The following is a 24,459-nucleotide window of genomic DNA, read 5'->3' on the forward strand; positions in this document are numbered from 1 at the left end:
GTGAAATACTAGATGGCCAGTAATTAATTAAATTTGTTTTGGTCTTGTCTTTAATTGAAACATTGTCCAAATTCCCTTTAATGACCTTGTACATTATAATAATATTAACATTTATCAAAGTCTAAAAGACTAGTTTTCTTTCTACATGGCTTTTGCTAGTAAGAGTGAACTATCAGCAGAGCGGTAAACAAAATTTATTCATTTTAACTAATCATCAAATGACTTCTAGTAAAGGGGAGAAATGAAAGGGTTATACTTACGGAATTAATTTAAAAGGAACCTCTTCAAACCACAGTTTTAATTTACTCTAATTTCTTGCTGGTCAGGCACCAACACAGGAAAGAGAAAAAAAGTCTTCCTTTCTCTACATGGTATGTTTTATGTATGTGAAAGAATTGTGTTTTTTTTTGTTTTTCTACTTCAGAGAATGTCTACTGGTACCACAGGAACCTTGAAGTTATTAAAGGAAACTTTTATTAGGTTATAAAAGAGCAAGTTGAGATTGCTAAAGAAAGCTGAGGAGAACCAGCAAGAACTCCTTCCAAATTTGCTATTGAAGCTCTGGGCAATTGTTTCCCCTCGTTTTTTGGTTCGTTTGTTTTGTTTTGTTTTGTTTTGTTTACTACTTATTAATTTATTTTACAAATAATATGTGAATTCACGGCCATTTTTAAAGACACAAATCAGAAGTTTATAAAGCAAAATTTCAAACTTCCCTTCACAGGCCCTGCCTCCACCACTGGTAAAACACACAGCTCCCAGTGTGTATATGCTCTGATTATTTCTCTAGGTATTTACGTGCATATATGTCCACGTTCTCTTCGTTTTTGTTCCTCTCTCCCTCTCCTCCAATCCTATGAGATGTGAACTTGAGATTAACAGAGCCGGGTGGAAGCAGATTGGACTGGAGAGTGCTGTACACAGCGAGCAGCCCCACTAAACCATAACACCATACCACCGGCCAAAACCTCGCTCGGTGCGAGGAATCCCGGACACACTCTGCGACGCTGCACCCAGGGTGGATGAGGACCCTGAATTCGGCATCATCAGACCTGTTGTTTCAACCTTAAACTACCACTTACTGAAAACTTCCTACGTGCTAGCCTCCTACTAAGTTTTCACGCTTTTCAAAACTAGTCGACGACATGGGTATTAAGACCCACAAAAACTCTAAGTAGGCGTTTAGGCAAGTGAAGAAACCAAGGCTCAAAGAGACCCTGTGGCTTGCCCTTCGTCACACAGATTCCTCACTAAACTACCCCCGTCCCCGCGCTGCCTGTCCCTCACCTCTCGTCCTCCCAATCTCAGCCGTCCCGTTAATAAAAACGAGGTGGTTGGCCGAGATAGTTAAGCAGTCTTTCCAGCTCTATGGTTTTACAGTTTCAAATGCAGGAAAGAAGAACTTCGAGCTCCTCGATTCAAAGCAAATGCCAAAAGCCACGGGCGCCCTCCTTCCTGCTCGGCGAGGGAGCAGTGAGCGCCCCGCCCCAGTATCAGGTCCTGGGTTCCCACGGTTCCCGGGTCGCGCCGCCAGCTTGGGCGCGCGGGCTGCGAGACGCGCGTGCGCAATGGGCTGGGGCCGCGCGGTGTCGTTCCGCTTCCTGCCCCATTCTGCGCCTTCTTCCAGAGCTTTAGGGACACCACGGGGAGGCAGGTGTGTGTCTGGCTCTGACTGACCGCTGGCCCCTCTGACGGTGCCCTAGCAGAGGCTTCCTCGCCGCTCCTCGCCTCCCCTCCTCCCCGCTCTGCCCCAATACCCAGGCGGCGAGCTGAGGTGGGAAGGGAGGAGTCCTCCAGCGCGGCGCCCCCGGGGACTCTGACTCCTCTAGAGTCGGCCCGCCCCGAGGGGTGTGAGGAGGAGGCGGGACCATGGACTTTGGACTCAGGACCATAACCGCCCCCTGCCGGGACCCAGCAGACAGCCTTGTCAGGCGGTGATAAAGCCATGTCTGCGCTACTGGGGCCCTGGCCCGAGGTCCGGGACACCGGCACCTCGCTGGGGCTGATGTTGTCGGTCGTGCTGTTCATGGGCCTGGCCCGCGTCATCGCCCGGCAACAGCTGCACAGACCCATCGTCACTGCCTTCGTCTTGGAGTTTCTGGCCACCTTCCAGCTCTGCTGCTGCACCCACGAACTGCAGCTGCTGAGCGAGCAGGACCCGGCGCACCCCACCTGGCCGCTGGCGCTTATTTACTTCTTCTCGCTGGTGCATGGCTTGACTCTGGTGGGCACCGCCAGCAACCCGTGCGGCGTGATGATGCAGATGATGCTGGGGGGAATGTCCCCCGAGACGGGGGCGATGACGCTGTTGGCCCAATTGATTAGTGCCCTGTGCAGCAGGTACTGCATAAGCGCCCTGTGGAGCCTGGGTCTGACCAAGTATCACGTCAGCGAGAGGAGCTACGTTTGCAGGAATCCCATCCACGTCGACTTGCTCAAAGCGGTCATCGTAGAGACCATCTGCTCCTTCATCTTTCACAGCGCCTTGCTGCACTCCCAGGAAGTTGGAACTAAGCTCCGTATCCACTTGCTGGCAGCACTCATCACCTTTTTGGTCTATTCAGGTTTGTTACTCACACACACACAAAAACACTTGGCACATGAGAAGTGGCTCAGTTCTTTACCAAGATACATTTGGAACCACTACACCTCTGTAATGTAAATATTGGTATGTCCCCTTAATTCTATCCATGTTGCAGGCTGTTCTTAACCGATAACGCCAATATAGAGATCCCTTCTTCATTGCTTTTTCTAACACCTAGAGAAGGAGCCGCGTCTGTGTTGAAACTGAGATCTTGTAAGATGTAGGGTTCAAATATCCTACAAAGGGGTTGTTTTAATGGAAGAGAGAAAAGATAACTTATCAGCTACCTCTTTCCTCAAGCCAATACGATATCCTCTTCTGATACTCTCACTGTCACTGAAAAATGATCCTGGGTTTTAAAAGTTCCTTGCAATTAGCACAAGGCGGACAATTGGTCAGTGATGCGAGTTTCAGGAATAGAAGTTTTATAGTTTCATTTCTTAGATTTTATACAAAAATTAGTCATTTTATTTTCTTAATAATCCATTTTCAGTTATAAATGAACTTTAAAATGGCCTATTAAGAAACATGTGTTCTAAAGTTAAACTTGCTTGAAATGAAAGATGCTTTTTAAAAACTAGTAACTTAAGAAACATGTTTATATCTTTTTAAACCATTTGTTTACCTTGACAGATCTCAGATGTAGTGGATAATCTAGATATATTATAAATGGGACAAGGAAATCCCCGAAACAAAAGTTTCATAATAAAATGTGCCATTTTAAATAGTTACAACAAAATAAATTCCTTGGGACTAAATCTGAATTATAAAATAATTTGGAAGCAAGAATCTAATGAATGGAAATGTATACTAACAGTCTATCTTCTGCCCATTAAAAGTGAAAGTAGAAGCAAATCTTAATGGACTCCTAATTGATAGGTTTGAACCCTTCCTCCAGGGTGAAATGAAAGACTTCTCAATTCATTTTTCTTTCTTTAGATCTAGTACTATTCTTTTAGTAGAAACAGATGGAAAGAAATGGTATAGGAGAGACAGAGGGTCTATGCAAAATTTGAGGGGTTGCTGAGTAGTTGCTTATTTAGTTATTAAATTTTGGCATTTTGGCTAAAGCAGAAACATCTCCTGTATTTGAAGAAAATCATCCCAGGCAAAAAGAGTTATGGCTCAATTTAGCTCTGTACTTATACAATTACATTTTAAAAGATTTAAAAAAATAAAGTGTTAGGTACAGTTGGATCTCTTTCTGTACCTATGCCCCTCCTCCCTCTCTTCATTATCCTGAAGTTGGTAATTCTTCTTCTTGTCTGTTTTTATACTTTTAATACATATTTATGATTTCATAAATAACACTGTATATAATACTAGCCAAGTCTTATTTTATAAGTGACAAAATTTTAAGAGAATGGAAGCTAGATGATATTTGAAGTTATAGATAAATATAAGGAAAATTATTGGAAAGAACCATGAAATATCACTGGTCTTTTTTATTCCCCTTACATTACAGACATTGAAATTGTTGAAAGAAGGATTCTAATTATGGAGGCAATGGAAAGAATAAATGGATCACTAGAGCAGTGGTTCTCAAGCTTCTCTCTGCATTAGAATCACCTGCGGAGCTTTTTAAACATACCCAAGCCAAAGCGCAGAGATTAAGATTTAATTGCTCTGGGAGGCATAGGCAGTGTTATATTTTAAAGTTCCCCAATTGATCTCAATGTGAAACCAGTGTTGAGAGCTGAACTGTGCAGTCTAATTCGGTAGCCACTAGCTACATGTGGCTATTTAAATTTAAATGAACCAAAATTAAGTATTCAGTTCCTCAGTTGCAGTAGCTACATTTCAAATGCCAAATAGCTGTATGTGGTTAGTGGCTACTGTATTGGATGGCAATGGAGACTGTTTGCAGGGGCAGAACCAAATAGGCAATAGACTAGTAAATTACTACTAGTTTCAGATTCCTAATTTGTTATGATCTTCCTTTTCATCCATTTTACTACTAAAATAAGGGAAATAAGGAATTAATATTTATTGGGCACCTGTTATGTAGAACATTTGCTAGAAATTTATGTAATCTTTAGAACCCAATGGAGAATACATTATTCTCATTTTAAGGAAAGTGAGATTCAGAAAAATGAAATGACTTGTCCAAGGTCACACAGCTAGAATGTGGTGGATCCATACTCATTTCATTATCAGCAGTTCTACAGTGGGCTCCTCAAAAGTTACAAAAGGTTTCTGTTACCAAATAAATTTTGCAAACACTAGATTAAATAGGTTTTCTAATTTTAAGATTTCATAGAACCTTTACTTTGTTACTATATATTGCGGAACTCCAAGAAGAGGATGTGGAACAGTTTTTCAAATTTGTGTAATCCTTTTGTCTGGAGTATGTAGCAGAAGAGAACATACTTTGGGAAATGCTATAGTATGCCATACCATTCCCCATTAGTTTCTATAGATATGTCATAATTCTGGAACAGAATTGTCCCAAATAGAATGGACTATCTTCAGACTAGTTGAGTGTCTGTCCTATCAGGCAGAGACGAGGGTTTTGTAGGAAAAATTTAAGAATGGATATGGGCCCTGCTCTGATTGGGTGGAAGGGGAGGCTTCGGGATTCTGTCCCCCCATGTAAGCCTCGAACAGCCAGTAGGGACTGGTGGGGGCATCATTCTCAAGGCTCCAGAAAGCAGTTGGGGAATTACAGTAACAGGGTAAGTGCTGAGTGGGAAGGGGGCTGCTTAGAAACAGTTAAGATTTCCTGGTGCCCAGGTTGGCCCCTCCTCTAACCCCTGACAGGCTCTGCTTGGTTCCAGAGGGAGTAGAGTAACCCCAGTGTGGGTCCTTGGTCTGCTCCCAGAGACAGCAGAGTAACCCCATGCACATACTGGAAACATGTAAAACTGGCCCAGTCTTGTCTGGTGATAGACTGAGGAACTCGCTGTCCCAGAACTTGACCTATATACAGAAAGCAAGTCACAGCGCTCTACTACAAAATGCTATGGGAGAGTAATCAAGTGGCTGCCAAGAGCAAGGATTTGCTGGCTGTCGGATATACAGCACAGAACCTGGGACCATGAAGAACTAGGTCCCTAAGGAAGAGAGGACATTTAGCCTGTAAAACGGGAATTCCTAGGGCCAAATGCGCATGCCCAAAACAAGATGCAAGCAGAGAAAGGACTTGAGAGGCCTCTCTACTTTGGCCTGGAGCTATCTAGAAACTGATTGTATGGATAAGTTCTGAAGGAGACTGGGAAAGGTGGTTTTGTTGTTGTTAGCTCCTGGTATTCAAGGAAAGGTTTCTCATAACATTAGCTACATACAAGTTTAAAGAACAGATGCCTCAGAGTCTAAATTCCAGCGATAACACATTAAAATATCAGGTTTCAACAAAAGATTACAAAACATACAAAGAAAGAGGAAGCAATGGCCCAGGCAAGGGAGAATATTAAAGCTTTAGACACCATCAGTGAGAAGGACCAGATCTTGGACATTCCAGACAAAGACTTTGAAAAATGGTTCTAACTATAATCAAAGAACTAAGGACAAAACATGGACAAATAGCTAATGGAAATAGAAAAACAATAGATGGATACACAGATAATATCAACAGAGCATTGGAAATTATGAAAAAGTACTAGAGTTGAAGAACACAGTTACAGAAATTTAAAATTCCCTAGGGGTGTTCAACAGCAGCTTGGAGTTGGCAGGAAAAAGAATCAGTGAACTTGAATATAAGACAACTGAAATCATCCAGTTCAAGGGGCAGAAGGAAGAAAGAATGAAAAAAAATGAACAGAGTATGCACAGCTATGTGATGATACTGTGAGTCAGTGATTGTATATTTAGGATGGTTTGTATGGTTTGTGAATATATCTCAATAAAATTGCATTAAAAATAGGCATAAAAAAATGTGAACAGAGCCTGAGGAACCTGTGGGACACCATCAACCTTACCAATATATGCATTGTGGGAGCCCCAGAAGGATAAAAAAGAGAAAAAGGGGCAGAGAATATCCAAATTCTCTTCAAATTTAATGAAAGACATGAATATACATAGCCACAATGCTCAGCAAACTCCAAACAGGATAAACCCAAATATAACCATGGCCAGTTATACTTAAACTTGATTGCCAAAGAAAACGAATTCTGAAAACTGCAAGAGAGAAGCAATATGTCACATACAAGGAGCCTCAATCTTATTAAGTGCCAATTTCTCATCAGAAACCATGGGGGCAAGAAGGCAGTGAGAAGACATATTTAAGGTGTTGGAAGCAAAAAATTAGCACCCAAGAACTCTATATCCAGGAAAACTGTCTTTTAAAAATAGGAGTGGGATTAAAACATTCCCAGATAAACAAAAGCTGAGGGATCATCACTACTAGACTGACCCTACAAGAAATACTAGGGAGTTCTGCAAGTTGAAGGAAAGGACACTAGACAATAGATTAAAGCCATATGAAGAAATAAAGATTTCTGGTAAAGATGATGACATGGGTAAATATAAATACCAGTAGTATTGTATTTTTGATTTGTGACTCCACTTTATACTTCCTACAGGATCAAAAAGCAAGTGCACAAAAAGTAATGATAAATAAAGGTTTTGGACCCATAAAGTATAAATATGCAATTTGTGACAAGAACTATATAAAGGTGAGGGGGCAGTGGAGTATTGGAACATAGTTTACGTATGCTACTTAAGTTAAGTTAGTATCAAAGCAAATGATTGTTATAGATTAATTAAGATGTTAAATTTAAGTCCCATGCTAACCACAAAGAAAATATCTATGCAAACTCATAGAGACAGAAAGTAGAGTACAGGTTAGCAGGTGTGGAGGGGCAGGGACAATGGGAGTTAATGCAAAATGAGTGTAGAGTTCCTGTTTGGGGTGGTGGAAAAGTTCTAGTAATGGATGATGGTGAGGGTACTGCAACATTGTGAATGTGATTAATCTCAAACTGAATGATATGCTTGGGAGCTGTTGGGATAGGAAGATTTATGTTGCATATGTTTCCACGATTGAAAAAAAAAAGAGAGAGAGAAACTGAAGGGAGAGTGACAAATGCAATACATGATACCCAGCATCTAAGAATGGAGGAGAAAAGGCTCAAAGGGACGTCATTTGGACATAAAAAATTGGAATGTAGAATGTAAGCTTTATATCAATGTTAAATTTCTTAAACTTGATAACTCCATTTAAGGTGATCACGTAAGTGAATACCCCTCTTTGAAGGAAATGTACATGGAAGTGTTCACAGAGTACAACCTGTGCAACCTGCTCTCAAATGTTCAGAAATTACATAGAATGATATGGCAAACGTGGTCAAATGTTAAAATTGATGGATCTGGGTATCTGGGGAGATGAGGTATGTTGGAATTGTCTTTATGGGCTTTATATTATTTTTGTAACTGTTCTGTAAATTTTAAACTGTTTCAAAATAAAAAGTTAAAAAAAAAAGAATGGGTGTTGATGTTGTTACAAACATTGAGACTGGCAGTTTGATGTGCTGAGCCCTCGAGCATGGGATTTGCCCTTATGAAGCTCATTACTACAAAGGAGAGTCTAAACTTGCATGTAATGGTACCTAAGAGTCTCCCCCTGAGTACCTCTTTGTTGCTCAGATGTGGCCCTCTCTCTCTCTAACTGAGCCATCTTGACAGGTGAACTCGCTGCCCTCCCCCCTACGTGGGACCCGACTTCCAGGGGTGTAAATCTCCCTGGCAATGCAGAATATGACTCCCGGGGATGAATGTGGACCCGGCATCGTGGGACTGAGAGTATGTTCTTGACCAAAAGGGGGATGCAAAATGAGACGAAATAGTTTCAGTGGCTGAGAGATTTCAAATGGGAGTCGAGAGGTCACTCTGGTGGACATTCTTATGCACTATATAGATAACACCTCTTAGGTTTTAATGCATTGGAATAGCTAGAAGTAAATACCTGAAACTACCAAACTCCAACCCAGCAGTCTGGACTCCTGAAGACAATTATATAATAATGTAGATTACAAGGGGTGACAGTGTGATTGTGAAGACCTTGTGGATCACACCCCCTTTATCTAGTGTATGGATGAGTAGAAAAATGGGGATAAAAACTAAAGGACAAATGGGGTGGGATGGGGGGATGATTTAGGTGTTCTTTTTTCACTTTTATTTTTTATTCTTGTTCTGGTTCTTTCTGATATAAGGAAAATGTTCAGAGATAGATTGTGGTGATGAACGCATAACTATGTTATCATACTGTGGACAGTGGATTGTATACCATGGATGATTGTATGGTGTGTGAATGTATTTCAATAAAACTGAATTTAAAAAAAAAAAAAAAAAGAATGGATAAGGAAGGAAAGGCAGAGGAAGAGTTGCTCAAGACAGACTTCATTATCAGTTACTTTGATATATATATATATATATATATATTTAACTTCTAAGATACTATTAGTACAGGTTGGACAAAGGTTCCATGCTGAGAGATTTATTTAATTATTTGTAATAAAGGCACTCAGAAGTCAGCAACATGGGTGGTCATATTGAAACAACTGAATAATTTTGAGATTACAGAACATAACTGTCCTGCCAAATAACCACAGGCTCCTAGGATAGCCAGTGACCAAGGAGATGACAACTGTTTGTGTATTTATTGATTTAGCACCCTACACTTTGATGTGCAGATGGAAGCCATTAATGTCAATACCACTTATGGCTGCTTCTAATCCATTAGCTGGGATTTATTGGCTTTCTAATAAAGTTTTAAAAAAATCCACAATTTATTAACGTATTAGAGCTATAAAACTATTAATGCATATTTCAAGAAAACCTTTTTTAATTTAGGTTTTTGGGAAAATTAGTTCAATGTACAGGATAAGAGAACTGCATGCATTTTTTTATGTGTGGTTAGATATTGAAAAATGTTATTTTACACTTCTAAGTCTCCCTGTTTTTGTTTATTGCCATACCCTGTTCATTTCCTTCATAGAATTTTAAATTGTACATTTGTTTTTTGTTATAAGACTCGTCTCCCTCCATGAGTCAGTAAGTTTTATGAGTATAGAGACCAAAGTAAATTTGTTTCATTCATATATAATTTATAACCAGAACTTAGCATGATGTCATGTGGCACAAAGTAAAATACTCAGTAAATATTTATACAATGAGTGAATGAATGACTTAGCAAATATCCTATTTGCTTTAAAAAATCTGAGTGTTCCATATTTTATGTCTAAGGGCTTCCAAAATAAGTCTGAAGAAATTTAGTATTTTCATTTCATTTTTGATACTCTTCTAAGTTGTGAATAATATAGGTAAAATTTTAGGTAAGATTATCTGTTGAAGGAAAAAGGAACTAAGTCCTTTCCATACGTTCTCTTTTAATACAATGATCATATGAGGTAAGTGCTGTTACTGCCAATTTATAAATGAAAAACAGCTTCAAACAAAAGTCTGATTAACTCCAAAACTATTTTACTATGCCAGTATAATAGAGTGGTTGAGAACACAGGTTTGGACTGTACCCTTAGGCTCGAAACTTAGTTTGGGCCTCAGTTTCCTTAACTAAAAAATGTATAATAATGCTATATACCTCCTAAGACTATCATGAGGAACAGAGTAGGGTATTTCAAATTTTTAGCTTAGTACCTGGCACTTAGTAAGTGCTTGGGAAATGGTATTACTGTTATTTTACTTTCCTAATTTCCCACAGGCTCCCAGTATAATAATCATTGCATAATTGATACTCTTGTTGTGTTCATAATTTCTTTTGTGATAAGTTCAGGAAAATATAAGCTGTAACTTTTATGCAGTAATCTGTCCATTTGCAAATAAGTCAAAGGCACTGTTTTTGTACAAAATCCCTAGGTGCTCCCCATAAAATTTGAGAACAATCTAATGTCATTCTTCTACATTTATAAAACAACTAGTCTGGAACAGCTTACTAGCTAGATTAGTTAGTGACAATAGTGTGTAAACAGAATGTAAACCAGCAATGAAAAGTGGAGTATTTTATAAATGCAAACTTTGGGGGTATCTGCCCAACACTCTCCAGTGGGGAGAGACTGGTTCTAAGGAACACAAGCGGCCTTGTCATTAGAGGTATTTTCAGCTGTAGATAATGGTGTTTTATCAGACTTCATCATGGTCTGATGGCTCTGCTTTTGCTGTGACTACATGTTCACCAAGTAACTTTCTGATCATGGAATTGGCTTCCCGGAGGATACTTACCAGGAAATGGGTGCCCTGGAGAGGGAAGCCAGAGTTCTTGTCATTGGAAAGGGTTAGCTCCTACTATAAATTAGTAAATCACCATTCTGGTTTATACATGAGCCTTATGTGATTTTAATTAGTGCCATTCTAGCACAGAGAAATTGAGCCCCTTTAGGAGTGCTGAGAAACACTAGTGCCTAGAATTGCTGGGTTTGGGACTAAGTCTTTGACTGGTAATTCCATCATCCTCATATCGTTCTCTAAGACTCTTTGCAGTCAGCCAGCTGGACCTCTCTGGGCGATTTCTTTTCTTCAATATGCATTATTATGTCTTCTGCCCTTCAAATGTCAATAAATAGTAACTTGTTTTTCAAAGCCATTTTCTGATAGCTCTGTGCCAAACAATCCTTACTTTTTAAGTAATTTATGTTTATTTATACAAGAATATGTTCTTGTAAAAAATTGAAACACTGCCAATAAGACTAAAGTGTCTTTTCACTGCCATCATCCATGGCTATGTCTTCTCTCTGCCTACTGTAACCACCAGGGTAATCCTGTGTGTGTGTGTGTGTGTGTGTGTGTGTGTGTGTGTGTGTGTGTGTGTGTCTTTCCAAACTTTTTGGTGCATTTATTATACACATAGATATTATCTTATAAAAACTACATATTACTATTTTGTGTTCATATTAACATAAAAGATATCACAGCTTATTTATCTTTCTGCAGTTGCCATGTGTGTGTGTATATGTGTGTGTGTGTGGTTGTTCAATTATATATCTTAGAAAATTACCCATGCTAGAATAGATTCCTCTTTGTGCCAGTTTGAATGTATTATGTCCCCCCAAATGCCATTATCTTTGATGTAATCTTGTGTGGGCAGACCTATCAGTGTTAATTAGATTGTAATTCTTTGAGTGTTTCCATGGAGATGCACCCCACCCAACTGTGGGTGATGACTCTGATTGGATAATTTCCATGGAGGTGTTGGCCCACCCATTGGGTGGGTCTGAATTAAATTACTGGAGCACTATGTAAGATCAGACAGAAAGAGCAAGCTACATACAGCCAAGAGGGACACTTTGAAGAAAGCACAGGAACTGCAAATGAGAGACAGTTTGAAGACAACCGTTGAAAGCAGACTCTTGCTCTGGAGAAGCTGAGAGAGGACAAATATCCCAAGTGCAACTAAGAGTGATGTTTTTGAGGAACTGCAGCTTAGAGAGGAACATCCTGGGAGAAAGCCATTTTGAAACCAGAACTTTGGAGCAGGCACCAGCCACGTGCCTTCCCAGCTAACAGAGGTTTTCCGGACCCCATTGGCCATCCTCCGGTGAAGGTACCCAATTGCTGATGTGTTACCTTGGACACTTTATGGCCTTAAAACTGTAACTGTGTAACCAAATAAACCCCCTTTTATAAAAGCCAATCCATTTCTGGTTTTTTGCATTCCGGCAGCATTAGCAAACTAGAACACTCATTACTTCAAAATGCTGCATGGTATTCCAAAGAAACAATGCACTTATTTAGCTATTTCCTTATAGATGGACATTTAGATTTTCCCCAGATCTTTGCTACTGTAAATAAATAGCCTTGTTATGTCTCCTTGTACACAAGTACCAGTGTTTCTCTATAACAGTGGTTCTCAACTGGGGGCAGTTTTGCCCCCAGGGGAAATTTGGCAATGTCTGGAGACGTTTTTGGTTGTTACAATGGGAGGTGGGGATGGGAGAGATGTGTGTGTGCTACTGGCATCTGTTGGGTAGAGGTCAGGGATGCTGCTAAACATCCTACAAAACATAGGACAGCCCCCAACAACAAAGAATTATCCAGTCCAAAATGTCAAAGCCAGTGCCACATGCTTTAGGCATTTTTTAAGACAAACCCACTCTGGGTACCAATTTCTGTGTCAGTAACTATTGCTATGTAACCACCCCCAAATTTATTCTGTGTATTATTAGATGGGCAGTTTCTCTGAGATAACTCATGCAGCTGCATTCGGCTGGACAGTCGGTGCTGAATGTCATCTGGGGTGTCACAGTTCTCCTCCATGTGGCCTAGACCAGCTTACTTATATTCCTAAGGGCATTGTTCCAAGACAGCAAAAAGCAGAAGCTGAATTCTAGGCCTGGACCTAGAATTCACCAGTCATTCCCACCATGTTCAGAATTCACACAGTGTCACTTTTGCTACATTTTATCAGTCAAAGCAAGTCACAAAGCCAGCCCATATTCAAGAAGACTCAGCATCTTGGTGGGGAGGAGCAGCAGTCACACTGAGCAAAATGGATGATGTGAAGATAAAAAGGTAAGGGAGGTGAAGTAGTTTGAGTATTAGGCTGATATAAAACTGATGGAGTCTTTGTTCTTAGGCCTAATGGAAAGTCCTCAGTATATCACAGCCAGGAATACTTAATTATAGGGGCATGCTTAGTCCACTTTCACTGTAAATACCTACGAGTCATAGATCACTTATTGTATATCATAGCTCAGATTATGGTATATTGTAAAGATGTGTGTGTGTGAATCCTTACCTTTCTGCCCATGGTGTCTGGTACACAGGATCTCAGTAATTTTTTGAGGAATATAATCATCAGCTGTCAACCAAAGTATTCTGTTGACCCCTGACAGTAACAGGCTTCCATTCCAGGATTTGACAATTTAGTAATGATTCTGAAAGTTCATGACATGATATTATTTAAAACTGCTGAGACATGAATATGAATCATCCTTTAAGGCTGGTGTGCCAGGAAAAACTCTTAGCCATTGAGTGAGCTTAGTTGATTGCTCAACATCTTTCAACACACTCCACTGTTCTCAGCCTATCAAGAATGAAATCTCATTAGTGAAATCTCATTAAAGGGTCACTTCATTTCCAGTTTTACCTTGCTGCATTTTATGAAGACAGTATGCTATATAGTAGCATATGTCAATGTAAAATTTGAGAAAATCTTGGTATCTATCTCAGGGTGAGTATATGCCCAAGCTTCCACTTCCTATGAATCACCAAAAATGTCACCATCTTAGGGATGTTAATAGGGTGTTTTGAAAGTACTATTGAACAGGCAGTCCAGCCTCCTCTGCCTCAGATCTGCCTTTCCTTATTGCTGGGTGGCCAGAACTGTAAATTTCTAGGCCCCATGTTAGAGACATACCCTAGAGGCAGAGCTGGAACATGAATTCTCGAAAAGTGGTCACTAGTTAAAATGTGTGCTTATCTTTCATGACTATTCACTGTCACTTAAGGGCTCTGTTGACAAGTAAACATACTTGTCAAAGTATGCTTTGCTCCATTTTGCTTTTTATTTTCAATATAAAGGTATGCTTATACTTAAAGAGGATCTGGGATATTGATTCCAGTTTAAATGCATCTTCTTTCATTTCATTATTGTTATTCATTTAAAGTGATGAATGTTAAGAAGGGCAGCCAAATCTCCTGTTTCATAATGCTGTAGAAACAATAATATAGAACATTAACTTTCAATGTACATTTTATAGTATATAGAAAAAGTGCTGGGTTTAAATTCTTAATGTCCTTTTTATGCACATGGCATATTATAATCTATTGCTATATAATATGCCAGGTGATTCTGCACAGGAAAATCTTAGAATAAGAATACTATAATAACTAAAATAAAAGTCACATTTAGTAATCCATGTATTTCCAGTTACAATGTAAGATATATGGTTTGATATCACTCTGCTTAAAATGTATTACAGGAGGAAGTCTAACAGGAGCTGTATTTAATCCAGCTTTGGCACTTTCACTGCATTTCAAGTGTTTTGATGAAGCATTCCCTCGTTTTTTTATAGTATATTGGCTGGCTCCTTCTTTAGGTAAGTCTGTTTTTATTTAATATGTTTGAAAGATTATGAAATCTTAAAATATGATATGGAATGTCACTGTAACATGTCAATTTCCAAAGCAAAAGTAGGCAGAAAAAAAGGAGATGAAAAAGGTAGCTAACATGCTTGAAATAACATTTTGTGTCATATCCTTTAAAACTTTTTATCTTCAAAGAAAGTTATCTGGTGAAGGGTGGTTCAGTTTCAGGATGATACCTGAGATATGAGGATTGAGGAGTGAATACGTCTACTAAAACATATTCCTTTTGCTAAAAGAATGTTTCTTCAAATTTGTGAGCTTCAAATAAAATAGCATTTAGTTTATGTGACTCATTTTGCAGAAGAGCATCTCATGAAACAATGTATACCTGTGATAAGTGTAGTTTTAAAATTATCTAAAAGTTCTATTCCTGTTATTTCTACATGAATCCAATATATAAAACTCTTCTATAAAGATGGGTAATATAATGCAAAAAATTATACAATAAGTATAATAATATGCATTTCTTTATACAAAGTATCAGCATTCCTTGCTTTCCTCAATCATCTGTTTTAAACTTGTGATTATAATTCATGACTAATAAATGAATATGAGGATTCCTGGCCCTCCAATAGTAACTGCTCACCCTTCTTTTTGTTCGGTTAGCATTATCTGTTTAAAAGAAAAAAGGTTCATAAAGGAATATTGGAATAAGAGGGGTGAACAGCCATCACATTTTACTTTTCCCATTCAATTCCTTTCCTTTAACTCACATTTATTATCTGTTTTATCCAATGATAATATCTGTAGGCCTAAACATTGTCAGAGAAAAAGCTACATTTTAAAATGCTAGTAGTGCTTTTTTCTTTTTTTAGTTCTACAGATTGCTGTTAACTTCTTTAAAGAAAAATTTTCTCTATTTTTTATTTTTAAGATGTTAAGAGGTCATTGAAGGCTAATCAGGCAGGTCTATTGGTAGTTCTATATGAAAAATTGTGAAACCAGTATTTATCAGGGTCCATGTTTGTTAATGTGCTTCAGCTACAATTTTAACAGTAGGCCCATGATACTAAGTAATTATTTCATTACCTCAAAGAACATTAAAAAGTAGTCCTTTCCAGAAAATTTTTAAAAGAAAAAAAATCAGAAGTAATGACATTCTCTGTTAAAGGACCAGGAGTTTTTCTTAAAACAATAATTTCCAGCCCAAATAGTGTAAAAGAACTTGGAAGAACACACTGGAAAAAAGTCTCATAAGACAAAAAAGAAATAATAACACCTCCTCTTTCAGGAAACATACAGAACAGAAGGTGTCAGGGTGGGGAACGGTTCTCTTCAGGTTAATATAGTTCATACTGGAAGATAACATATTACTTGTGGCCATCACCAAAATATTTTAAAGAACCATTACCCAAAACAACCCAAACAGCTAAACAAAAAACAAATATACTTTTATTCATTTCTTTGCAAGGAATCTTTTACAAATGGAATTGGGATCAAACCTTCTTGCAATTATGTATGGCCCTATTTAGCCTGTTGAAAATATGCATTCAAAGATTCATTCTTAGTTGGCCTAAGAAGTCCTAGCTTTTTTCCTAAAAAAGGCGCACCATAAAATTTCTGTTTTAGTTTTTGGTTTAAAGAGGCATGTTCCTATACTGCTTTAAGAGGTTTATGAATGAGAAATTATAAAGGTAACCTTTCTATCTGTGGATAAAAGATATATATGTGAATAAATGGCAGTTTTTAGAATACTGAATTCTAGCTTACCATTGAATTTTGTCATAAACTGAAGTGATATTCCCATTGGGAAAAAATGGTCCCAAATGAAAATAAGTCACAATTATTAAATCTAAGGATGGGAAGTAGAGGAAAAATAAGGAATTATATTTCTAAGTAAGAAATGAGGAATCCAAAAAGAAAGAAACAAAAAACCTGCCCAAGTTAAATTAAGCAATGCAATAGAAGTGAGAGGGAGAGAAGTACAATCTTAAAATAGATTCTATCTTCTTTCCCTTACTGACCAAGCAGGAAGCTATCTATATTGGGAATCATGGTCCTTGTTCTCTTTTTCCTTTTCATAGCAGATATAATTATAGTTCCTCAAATGGTCCATGCCATTTCCTGAAATTAAAAATGTTAGAAATGTGACTATTTGAGGGTATACAGAATTAATTCTCTGGTTTATATATTTCATGCAATGAAAATTGGCATATTCTATTTGTTTCTATAAAACTGTAATTCCATTTTTGGAAAAACAATTTTAAATGTAATGTCTTACTTTCCAGCTCTTACTTTATAAGGACAATGACAAAATTAGTGGGTCAGTTAATAGATTGTTTCTGATATTTTTTTCACTTAGAGCCTTTGGTCACAAAACAGATTCATCTTTTAAAAATATGTTAAAGCTATCTAAATGCTAGCCAAACTTTAAGGTTTTCTGTTGTTTCCAAATAAAAGTAAAATAATTTCAAATTTGCATGTGACAAAAACTCATTCTTAATCTGAGTTTAAACTGACCTAGAGCTTTAAACCAACTACATTAAGAAAAAAATTAACCATTGCAGACTTCCCTGTCAAATTAATGATTTAAGCCCTTTTGTCTTACTCCCCTCAGTCCCCATTTCCCACTGAAAAATTAGATAACTGCTACACACTAGATTTGTCTAATGTGACCTCAAAAATGAAGATTTACTAATACGTGATTTTTTTTACAATTGTATATTTAAGATTTAAAATTTGAGTATTGAAATTTTGCTTTAAATGTTGTGCTTGATACATCTCTCAAAGCTATTAACAGTTGAGATTGATGAAAAAAATGTGAGAAGGGAGAAAGTAATCTAATGTATTGTTCTTTTTATTTTTGGTTTTTGTTTTTATAATTAAATTTGGCTTTATGGAGATATTTTCACATACCATACAGTCATCCATGATGTACAATCCAACTGTCCATAGTACCATCATATAGTTCTGCATTCATCACCCCAATCTATTTTTGAACATTTTGCTTACACCAGAAAGAATACGAATAAAGAATAAAAGTAAAAAAGAACACCCAAATCATCCCCCCCATCCCACCTGTTAGGTTCAGAGCCATTCAGGAATCCACACAATGCAGCGAGTCAAAGTTTAAGTATAAAGTTTAAGATTTATTAGAGGAAGAAAGCAGGTGGGAGCCCCTCATAAGCTACATTTTTATACAATTGTCTTCGAGATTCATGGGTTCTGGGTTGTAGTTTGATAGTTTCAGGTATCCACCACCAGCTACCCCAATTCTTTAGAACCTAAAAAGGATTGTCTAAATTGTGCGTAAGAGTGCCCACCAGAGTGACCTCTCGGCTCCTTTTGGAATCTCTCTGCCACTTTCTATCTGAGAGCAGCATTTTTTAATGAAAAAAGGAACCCACGTTGGGTAGGGTGTCTGCTGTGATGTTCTATGCCTCGATTGGGTAAGTGCCTATCTAGTTTTGGGCTGATTAGTTGCTAGAATTCTGAGACAATACTCTTTTTAGGAAAGCAGCTGCGTAATCTAACTAGGGAAAGCAGGCCTTTTTGGTTGTTCGTCTTATGGATATATCTGACCTTGCCTCACCCGCCTTTGAGGGGCTTTGAACAGCCATCATTCTTTAGTTTATGGGGCACCTGTTTTCTGTGAGATAAGCTGTGGGGCCCCTGGGTTAGAAACTCCTACATGTTAGTTTCTTCTTCTGGGATCTAACACCACCCTCTTTCATTTAGTTTTGTCCCCATTTTTCTACTCATCCATCCGTACACTGGATAAAGGGAGTGCAATCCACAAGGTTTTCACAATCACACTGTCACCCCTTGTAAGCTATACTGTTATATAATCGTCTTCAAGAGTCAAGGCTACTGGGTTGGATTTTGATAGTTTTGGGTATTTACTTCTAGCTATTCCAATATATTAAAACCTAAAAAGGGTTTTCAGTGTATTGTTCTTATCTGAACATTCCAAGTAAAAACTCAAGAATGCTTTCAGTTGCTTTCTTCTCTGGGTACTTCCCTGGGGCATGGAGAGATAGTGTTACCATTTTAAAGAAAAGCAAACAGAGACCCAAGTCCAAGGTTTCTCACTTAGCAAGTTGGTAATAGAGCCAGAACTAAAACTACAAATCTTTGGATTTTGTTTATCCTTGGAATTCACTGCTAATAGATCCTACTGGTTTTAATAAGTATGTATGGTTTTTAAGGATTCAGAGTTGAAGAAAAACAATGTGAGAACATATTTTTAAATAGCTGCGTTTTTCACATGGCATTAAGTAGATAGTTCACAGCTTTCCAAATCTCTAGGTATATAATTGCATATAGTTTTAAATTATACCCACTGAGTGATTATGAACTTCCTTAAAGATTGTTTTGTTTTTGTTTTACTATATTTTGTCTTTCAGGTATATTGTTAATGGTTTTGATGTTCAGTCTTTTCCTTCCATGGCTGCATAACAACCATACAATTAATAAAAGGGAATAACTATTCCAAAAGACTCAGACTAAGTTACATGACAGTCAAGCTGGAGGATAAAGATTTTATCACCTCATTTGCAACACACTGGCTGCACTGGATTCACCAATGTTAGCTTCCTTTGAGGAAGCTGCCTTATAGGTTTCATCACTGGGACTTAAATTACTGTGAAACTGAGGTACCTCAGTTTCTCAGTTAAGACTTGTTCTTTTGAGTGATGTATTAAATGCTACTGGAAAAGTCTTATTACACTAAATATAAAAATCAAGTGGTAATTGTTAACTTTGATGAAAGTAATGGGTTTTTCTTTTAAACTGGTTTCTTGCCATTCCCTATGTCTCTTCCACACACGAAGCTGAGTTTGACTTACTGTTTCATGGCTGTTTGTCTTATAGTATAGAAATACTTTTAAAAATTCATGTCTCTATTATGTAGCTTAAGTAAAACGAGAGCATTAATTTGTGAAAATATCCAGCCCCCTAAATTTCACCTGTCAGTATTTAAGTTTGTGACTTCTGATGACATTACAGCCTTTCAAGTGGTGGTTGTTTCCCTGTTCTTCACTGCTGCTTCCTGGCTGTTCTCCTTCACTCCCTCCATCCATTAAACACATGTCATCACACCATGCCATCTGCTACCCAAGTCCTTCTTGTTTCAGTCATCTACCGTACCCGCCCCTCAATTTCCCCTTGTTCTTTTAAGATCTCAGTTCCTATCTCACTCTCACTCCCTGTAACACTACTCCAGTGATATATTTTGGTGATTTCAATACCCATATAGGTGATCTGTCCAATGTCTCATCCTCTCAGTTCCTTGACTGCCTCTTCTTCGATAATTTTGTCTTTTCTTGTGCCTAAGCCAAAACTTTGGTCATATCCTTGAGCTTGTTGTTACCAATAACTGAAACTCTTCTATGATCTCAAACACCTCCTCTTTCTTCCATTTCACTCACTGCAGTGCCCCATCTCCAATGATTCTTTCACCCCATGGGAACTTTTTTCCATTAGTGCACCACTTTTTCATATCTCTCAAACCCCTCAAGTACTTGCTTCTCCTTAAATAGCTTAAATTACTTGACCAGTCATCATGACATGCTTGCAGGCACTCTTAATTTTGTCTCCTCTATCTCTTCATCATTCTCACATGGCTTAACCACAGCTTGATAATAGTCATTTCATGTTGATACATGCAAATCTACTTAATTCTAACTGCAGTTTATCCATTCTATTCATGGACATTTCTAGTTATTCACTATTAAAACAATACTTTGGCAAACATTCTTGGGCATGTCTTCTTGGGCACATGTGTGTTTCTCCAGAGCAGTTGACTTTCAGACTTTTTATTCTGGCCTACTAGCACAGTTTGGTCCAAGTCACCATCTACTCTTGTCCAGAGTACTGCAGTAACTTCCTGTTTCTACTGCCTGAGTAATCCTATTAATCAGATCATGTCACAGCTTCCCATTTCAGACTAAAAGACTTGTATTCCTCCAATTAACTATTACAACTAGCAATTGGTGGTGCAAAATATTAGCATATGAACTAATGTGAATTCTGGGTTATGATGACATCAATCCCATAATTTACAATTGCTTATGAGCTAATTTCTCATTATGAGAAACCACACTGTAGCAGAACTGACTGTACTGGAATGCTAGGACTAGCATAACTACTATACTTTAAGCCATCCTCCATAATGAATACTTTTCCCCATTTCTAAAAGCATACATGAAATTTCTGCAGCCTTTTGTGGAAACATTCTTCAGCTTAACCACAATTCCAGATAATTACTACTACCACATTGTAGGCTCGCAGACCCTAGGCACCTTCTATTTGCAAGTACTCTCTAAATTAGTTTCTTTGCCTTTAGTCCACCTCCCTGCCATTCTACAGATTCTGTATATTCTGAACCAAACAAAAAAGCATAAATCAAGATTGACAATAAGACAATATTATTAAAAATTGTGCTTTTTAAAGACATAAAGTGAAGACAAGTCACAGAATAGGAGATTAGTATGTAGTATATAAAGAACAAATCAGTAACAAAAATTAAATTGGGCAAAAAATGTGAAAGAAGTATGCAAAGGAGGAAGGTGTTCAACCTCACTAGTAATCAGGGAGGTAGAAATTACATTCATAATGAAATATCACTTCATTTGTCAGATTTGGCAAATATTCAGAAGTCTCGTAATACCAAATGTTGGTGAAGATATAGAGAAGCAGGAAATCTCACTCCCTATTTGTAGAAATGTAAATTGACAAAGGAAACAATTTAGCAAAATCTAGTTAAGTTAAAGATTTACCTAAGTATTTTTAATGAACTTTTTTGTTTCAGGATTGGTATAAATGAATGAATGAATGAATGCAGGCTTGTGGTTGCTGATGGAAAATATATTTCTTATGGTAGACCATAATGAAAAGTGTGAAAGCTACTGTGATAGAGAAACACGCGTTACAGTTGTAAGAAGACATGTACAAGAATATTCACTGCAGCAGCGCTTTAATAGTGAATACTGAAAGTTCAAATGCCTTTCACTGGAATGAATAAACTGTGCTATAGAGCTATACAGCTGCCTGCATCAACTTGGATTAAAAAAAAAACTGCTAAGTAGGAAACAAGGTAGCACAAGGAATCAATTAATAAAAGTTTTAAAACATGCAACCCAATACCACAAACTGTTTATAGGATACATACATATGTAGCAAAAGTACAAATGCATACATGGTTATGATAAATACCAAATCTGGGAGAGTGGTTACCTCTAGAGGAAAGGACAGAGACTGGGATCAGGGGGGTACAAAGGAAGACACAATTGTACTTGTATTATTTTATTTCTTAAGCTGGTTTGAGTATGTGAGTATCTGTTACATTACTCTGCTTTTCTTAATATGCCAGTAATATAGCAGAATACAAGTTTTTTTAATAAAGTTAGTTAATTATAACCAACTTTTCCTCAATCACTGTAGCTGTAGAGTTTTGCATTTAAACAATGGATGCTAATTATAAAGTTTTTAACCCAATTCCCTATTCTTCAGGTAAAAAATGTGACGATGAATATTTCAAAGTAGAATGAAAAAAACCTGAGACCTTCTCCTACCCTCGTCTCCCATTTCCTCTTCCAGAGACAACTGATACCAGTTACTTATGTTCTACTAGGGACAATTTATGCCCATACAAACATATGAGTATATACGACCCTCATTCTAACCTCCAGCCCCTTTTCTTTTATAAACACCTCTACATACTGTATTTTTTTTTTTTTTTGGTACAGCTGTACTGTAAATAATCGAACCAAACCTAATGATGGACATTGAGGTTGTTTTCAGACTTTTGTTTTTACAAATTAAGTTGCAATGAATACTCTTGATATATGACTTTTTCTACAAAAAAAAAAATGTACAAATTTATCTCCTTTAAGGGGAATTTCTGGGTCAAAGAATATGTGCATTTTTAATTTTGACAAATATTGTGCCCCACAGTTTTTATAAAAACCTTTCTTAATATTTGTACACAATTCCAACTTAGTAAATATTTTATGGAAAATGTAACAACTTTTTATTTTAAGATTTGCAGTTGCAGTAGAGATCTGTAAATTTTTAGCAAGCCAGCATCCAAACAGCTGTCCTATTTGAGGGTTAATCTGCCACTGTGTGAATCTAGGCAGGGGCCGTGTGCCCTCCTACTACAGAGGTTGAAGGGGCCAGACACTCCTTTTCCTGCCCCTGGCAAATACGACACACAGTGCCAGCTAGGACTTTGAATCTCATGTGTGGTGACTCAAAGACACAGGGGCAATTAAGAAGTCAGTCTGGCTGCAGCACAGCAATCATGACATCCTATGTAAACCACTTCTAGGTCCTAACCTTTTTTCTGAACCTGGTTATACATTTTGTGAACTAACAGATAGCCTTCCAATAAATTCTTTTTCTGGTTAAATTAGCCAGATTTGAATTTATTTTCAACCAGAAGGTGGAATGATACAGGATCATTATTTTATGAACATAAATTGCTGCATCATCCTCATACTATACACTATATAGGATTAGACAGCTGTATTTGGGGGATTATCTATTTGCTTTTCTTCATAATTCTGCCAGCTATTTACTGCTGCCATTGATATGCCTAATGTAACCACCCCTTCTGCCTTTTCTAACCTGTTGCATGTTTGCAAACTAGATACTCAAGTACATTAGACCTTTTTGTAAAGCAGGAACAGAGACTTGCAGTGAAGGCCTGAAAGTTGATGAGAAAAATGGATAGACTACATGATGTCTATTGTAATTGTCCGGTAGATTTCTGAATTTCACGCTTCTCAGATATAGTCTAAGAGATGAGTTAATATTGTATGTGTAGCTTTTTTTGTTATGAAAATTAACATCTATTAAGATGACTGTTTCCTAGGCACTGTTATTCTAAGTGCTTTATACATATTCTTGATTCATAATCTCCAAAATAATAATAGTTACCCTGCATATGCTTTTAGTTATTGCCTTCTTATTCCCAGGTATGTATCTCTATTTTCTTTATTGTTTAAAAATTGAATTAAAACAAACAAAAATTCTGACCCAGTTCAATGCTCTCTGAAAAGCTTTTCATTTCTCATCTGAAATTATGAACACCCAATTAAATATTGGTTTATGCTTGTATTTTAAGTGTGTTGGTTTATGTGTATATGATAAGACAAAGTGAGATGCTCCTTCCTGGAGAGATGGGCTTCTATGGTCACCTGTGCATAATCTCTCAGCTATACCGATACTGAGGAACATCCTAACAGGATCTCAAAAAATATATTCTACAAGTATTTAAACAGGCTTATCTGAAAAGTATAAATGTTTGACAAACTGATCTGAGGGAGGAGGAAATCCACTGGGACCATATTTTAATGAATGCATTTTAAAACGACTGAATGATTTAGAGCAGAGGAACACTAGCCTTAGTTTTTAGAGATATTTTAGATGGCTCACATTTAAGGGGGAAAACTGTCTATGCCTTTTCTTTAAAGTTTTCCTACACTAAGAAGCAACAAACAAACAATTCCAGCAACCCCAAAATTAAGCTCAAATAGAATCAATAAATGCTGGTCACTGTGAATTTCATTTTTTAAAGTATGACCTATTCTTAAAAAATTAAACATACAATTATGACATGACTCAGCAATCCCACTCCTAGGTACAACATACCCAGAAGAATTGAAAACAGAGACTCAAACAGATACTTGTACACACCAATGTTCATAGAACCGTTATTCTCAGCAGCCAGAAAGTGGAAACAACCTAAGTGTTGTCCATTGACAGATGAATGGATAAACAACATGTGGTTATATCCATTCAATGGAGTACTGAATATTTTTCAGCCATAAAAAGGAATGAAGTTTTGATAAGTGCTACAAAATGGATGAACCTTAAAAACATTATGGTAA

At 37.5% G+C, this 24,459-nt stretch overlaps 1 protein-coding gene across 2 annotated transcripts in view; it reads left to right on the forward strand.

Moving 5' to 3' along the window:
• The first annotated feature begins 1,641 nt into the window (after positions 1–1,641).
• AQP11 (aquaporin 11) overlaps positions 1,642–24,459 on the forward strand; it is a 53,204-nt gene continuing 30,386 nt past the window's right edge. Inside the window, exons 1-3 of one of the 2 annotated variants that reach the window (XM_037840806.1) lie at positions 1,642–2,564; positions 14,458–14,574; positions 18,970–23,656. In XM_037840806.1, the coding sequence (XP_037696734.1) occupies positions 1,946–2,564; positions 14,458–14,574; positions 18,970–19,049 (816 nt within the window). In that variant the 5' untranslated portion in view covers positions 1,642–1,945 and the 3' untranslated portion in view covers positions 19,050–23,656. Of the gene's footprint in view, positions 2,565–14,457; positions 14,575–18,969; positions 23,657–24,459 lie in introns of those variants that run through there. The other variant, XM_037840808.1, reaches the window with a different exon arrangement.

This window comes from Choloepus didactylus, chromosome 6 (genome assembly GCF_015220235.1).
Source record: "Choloepus didactylus isolate mChoDid1 chromosome 6, mChoDid1.pri, whole genome shotgun sequence".
Lineage (NCBI taxonomy): Eukaryota > Metazoa > Chordata > Mammalia > Pilosa > Megalonychidae > Choloepus > Choloepus didactylus.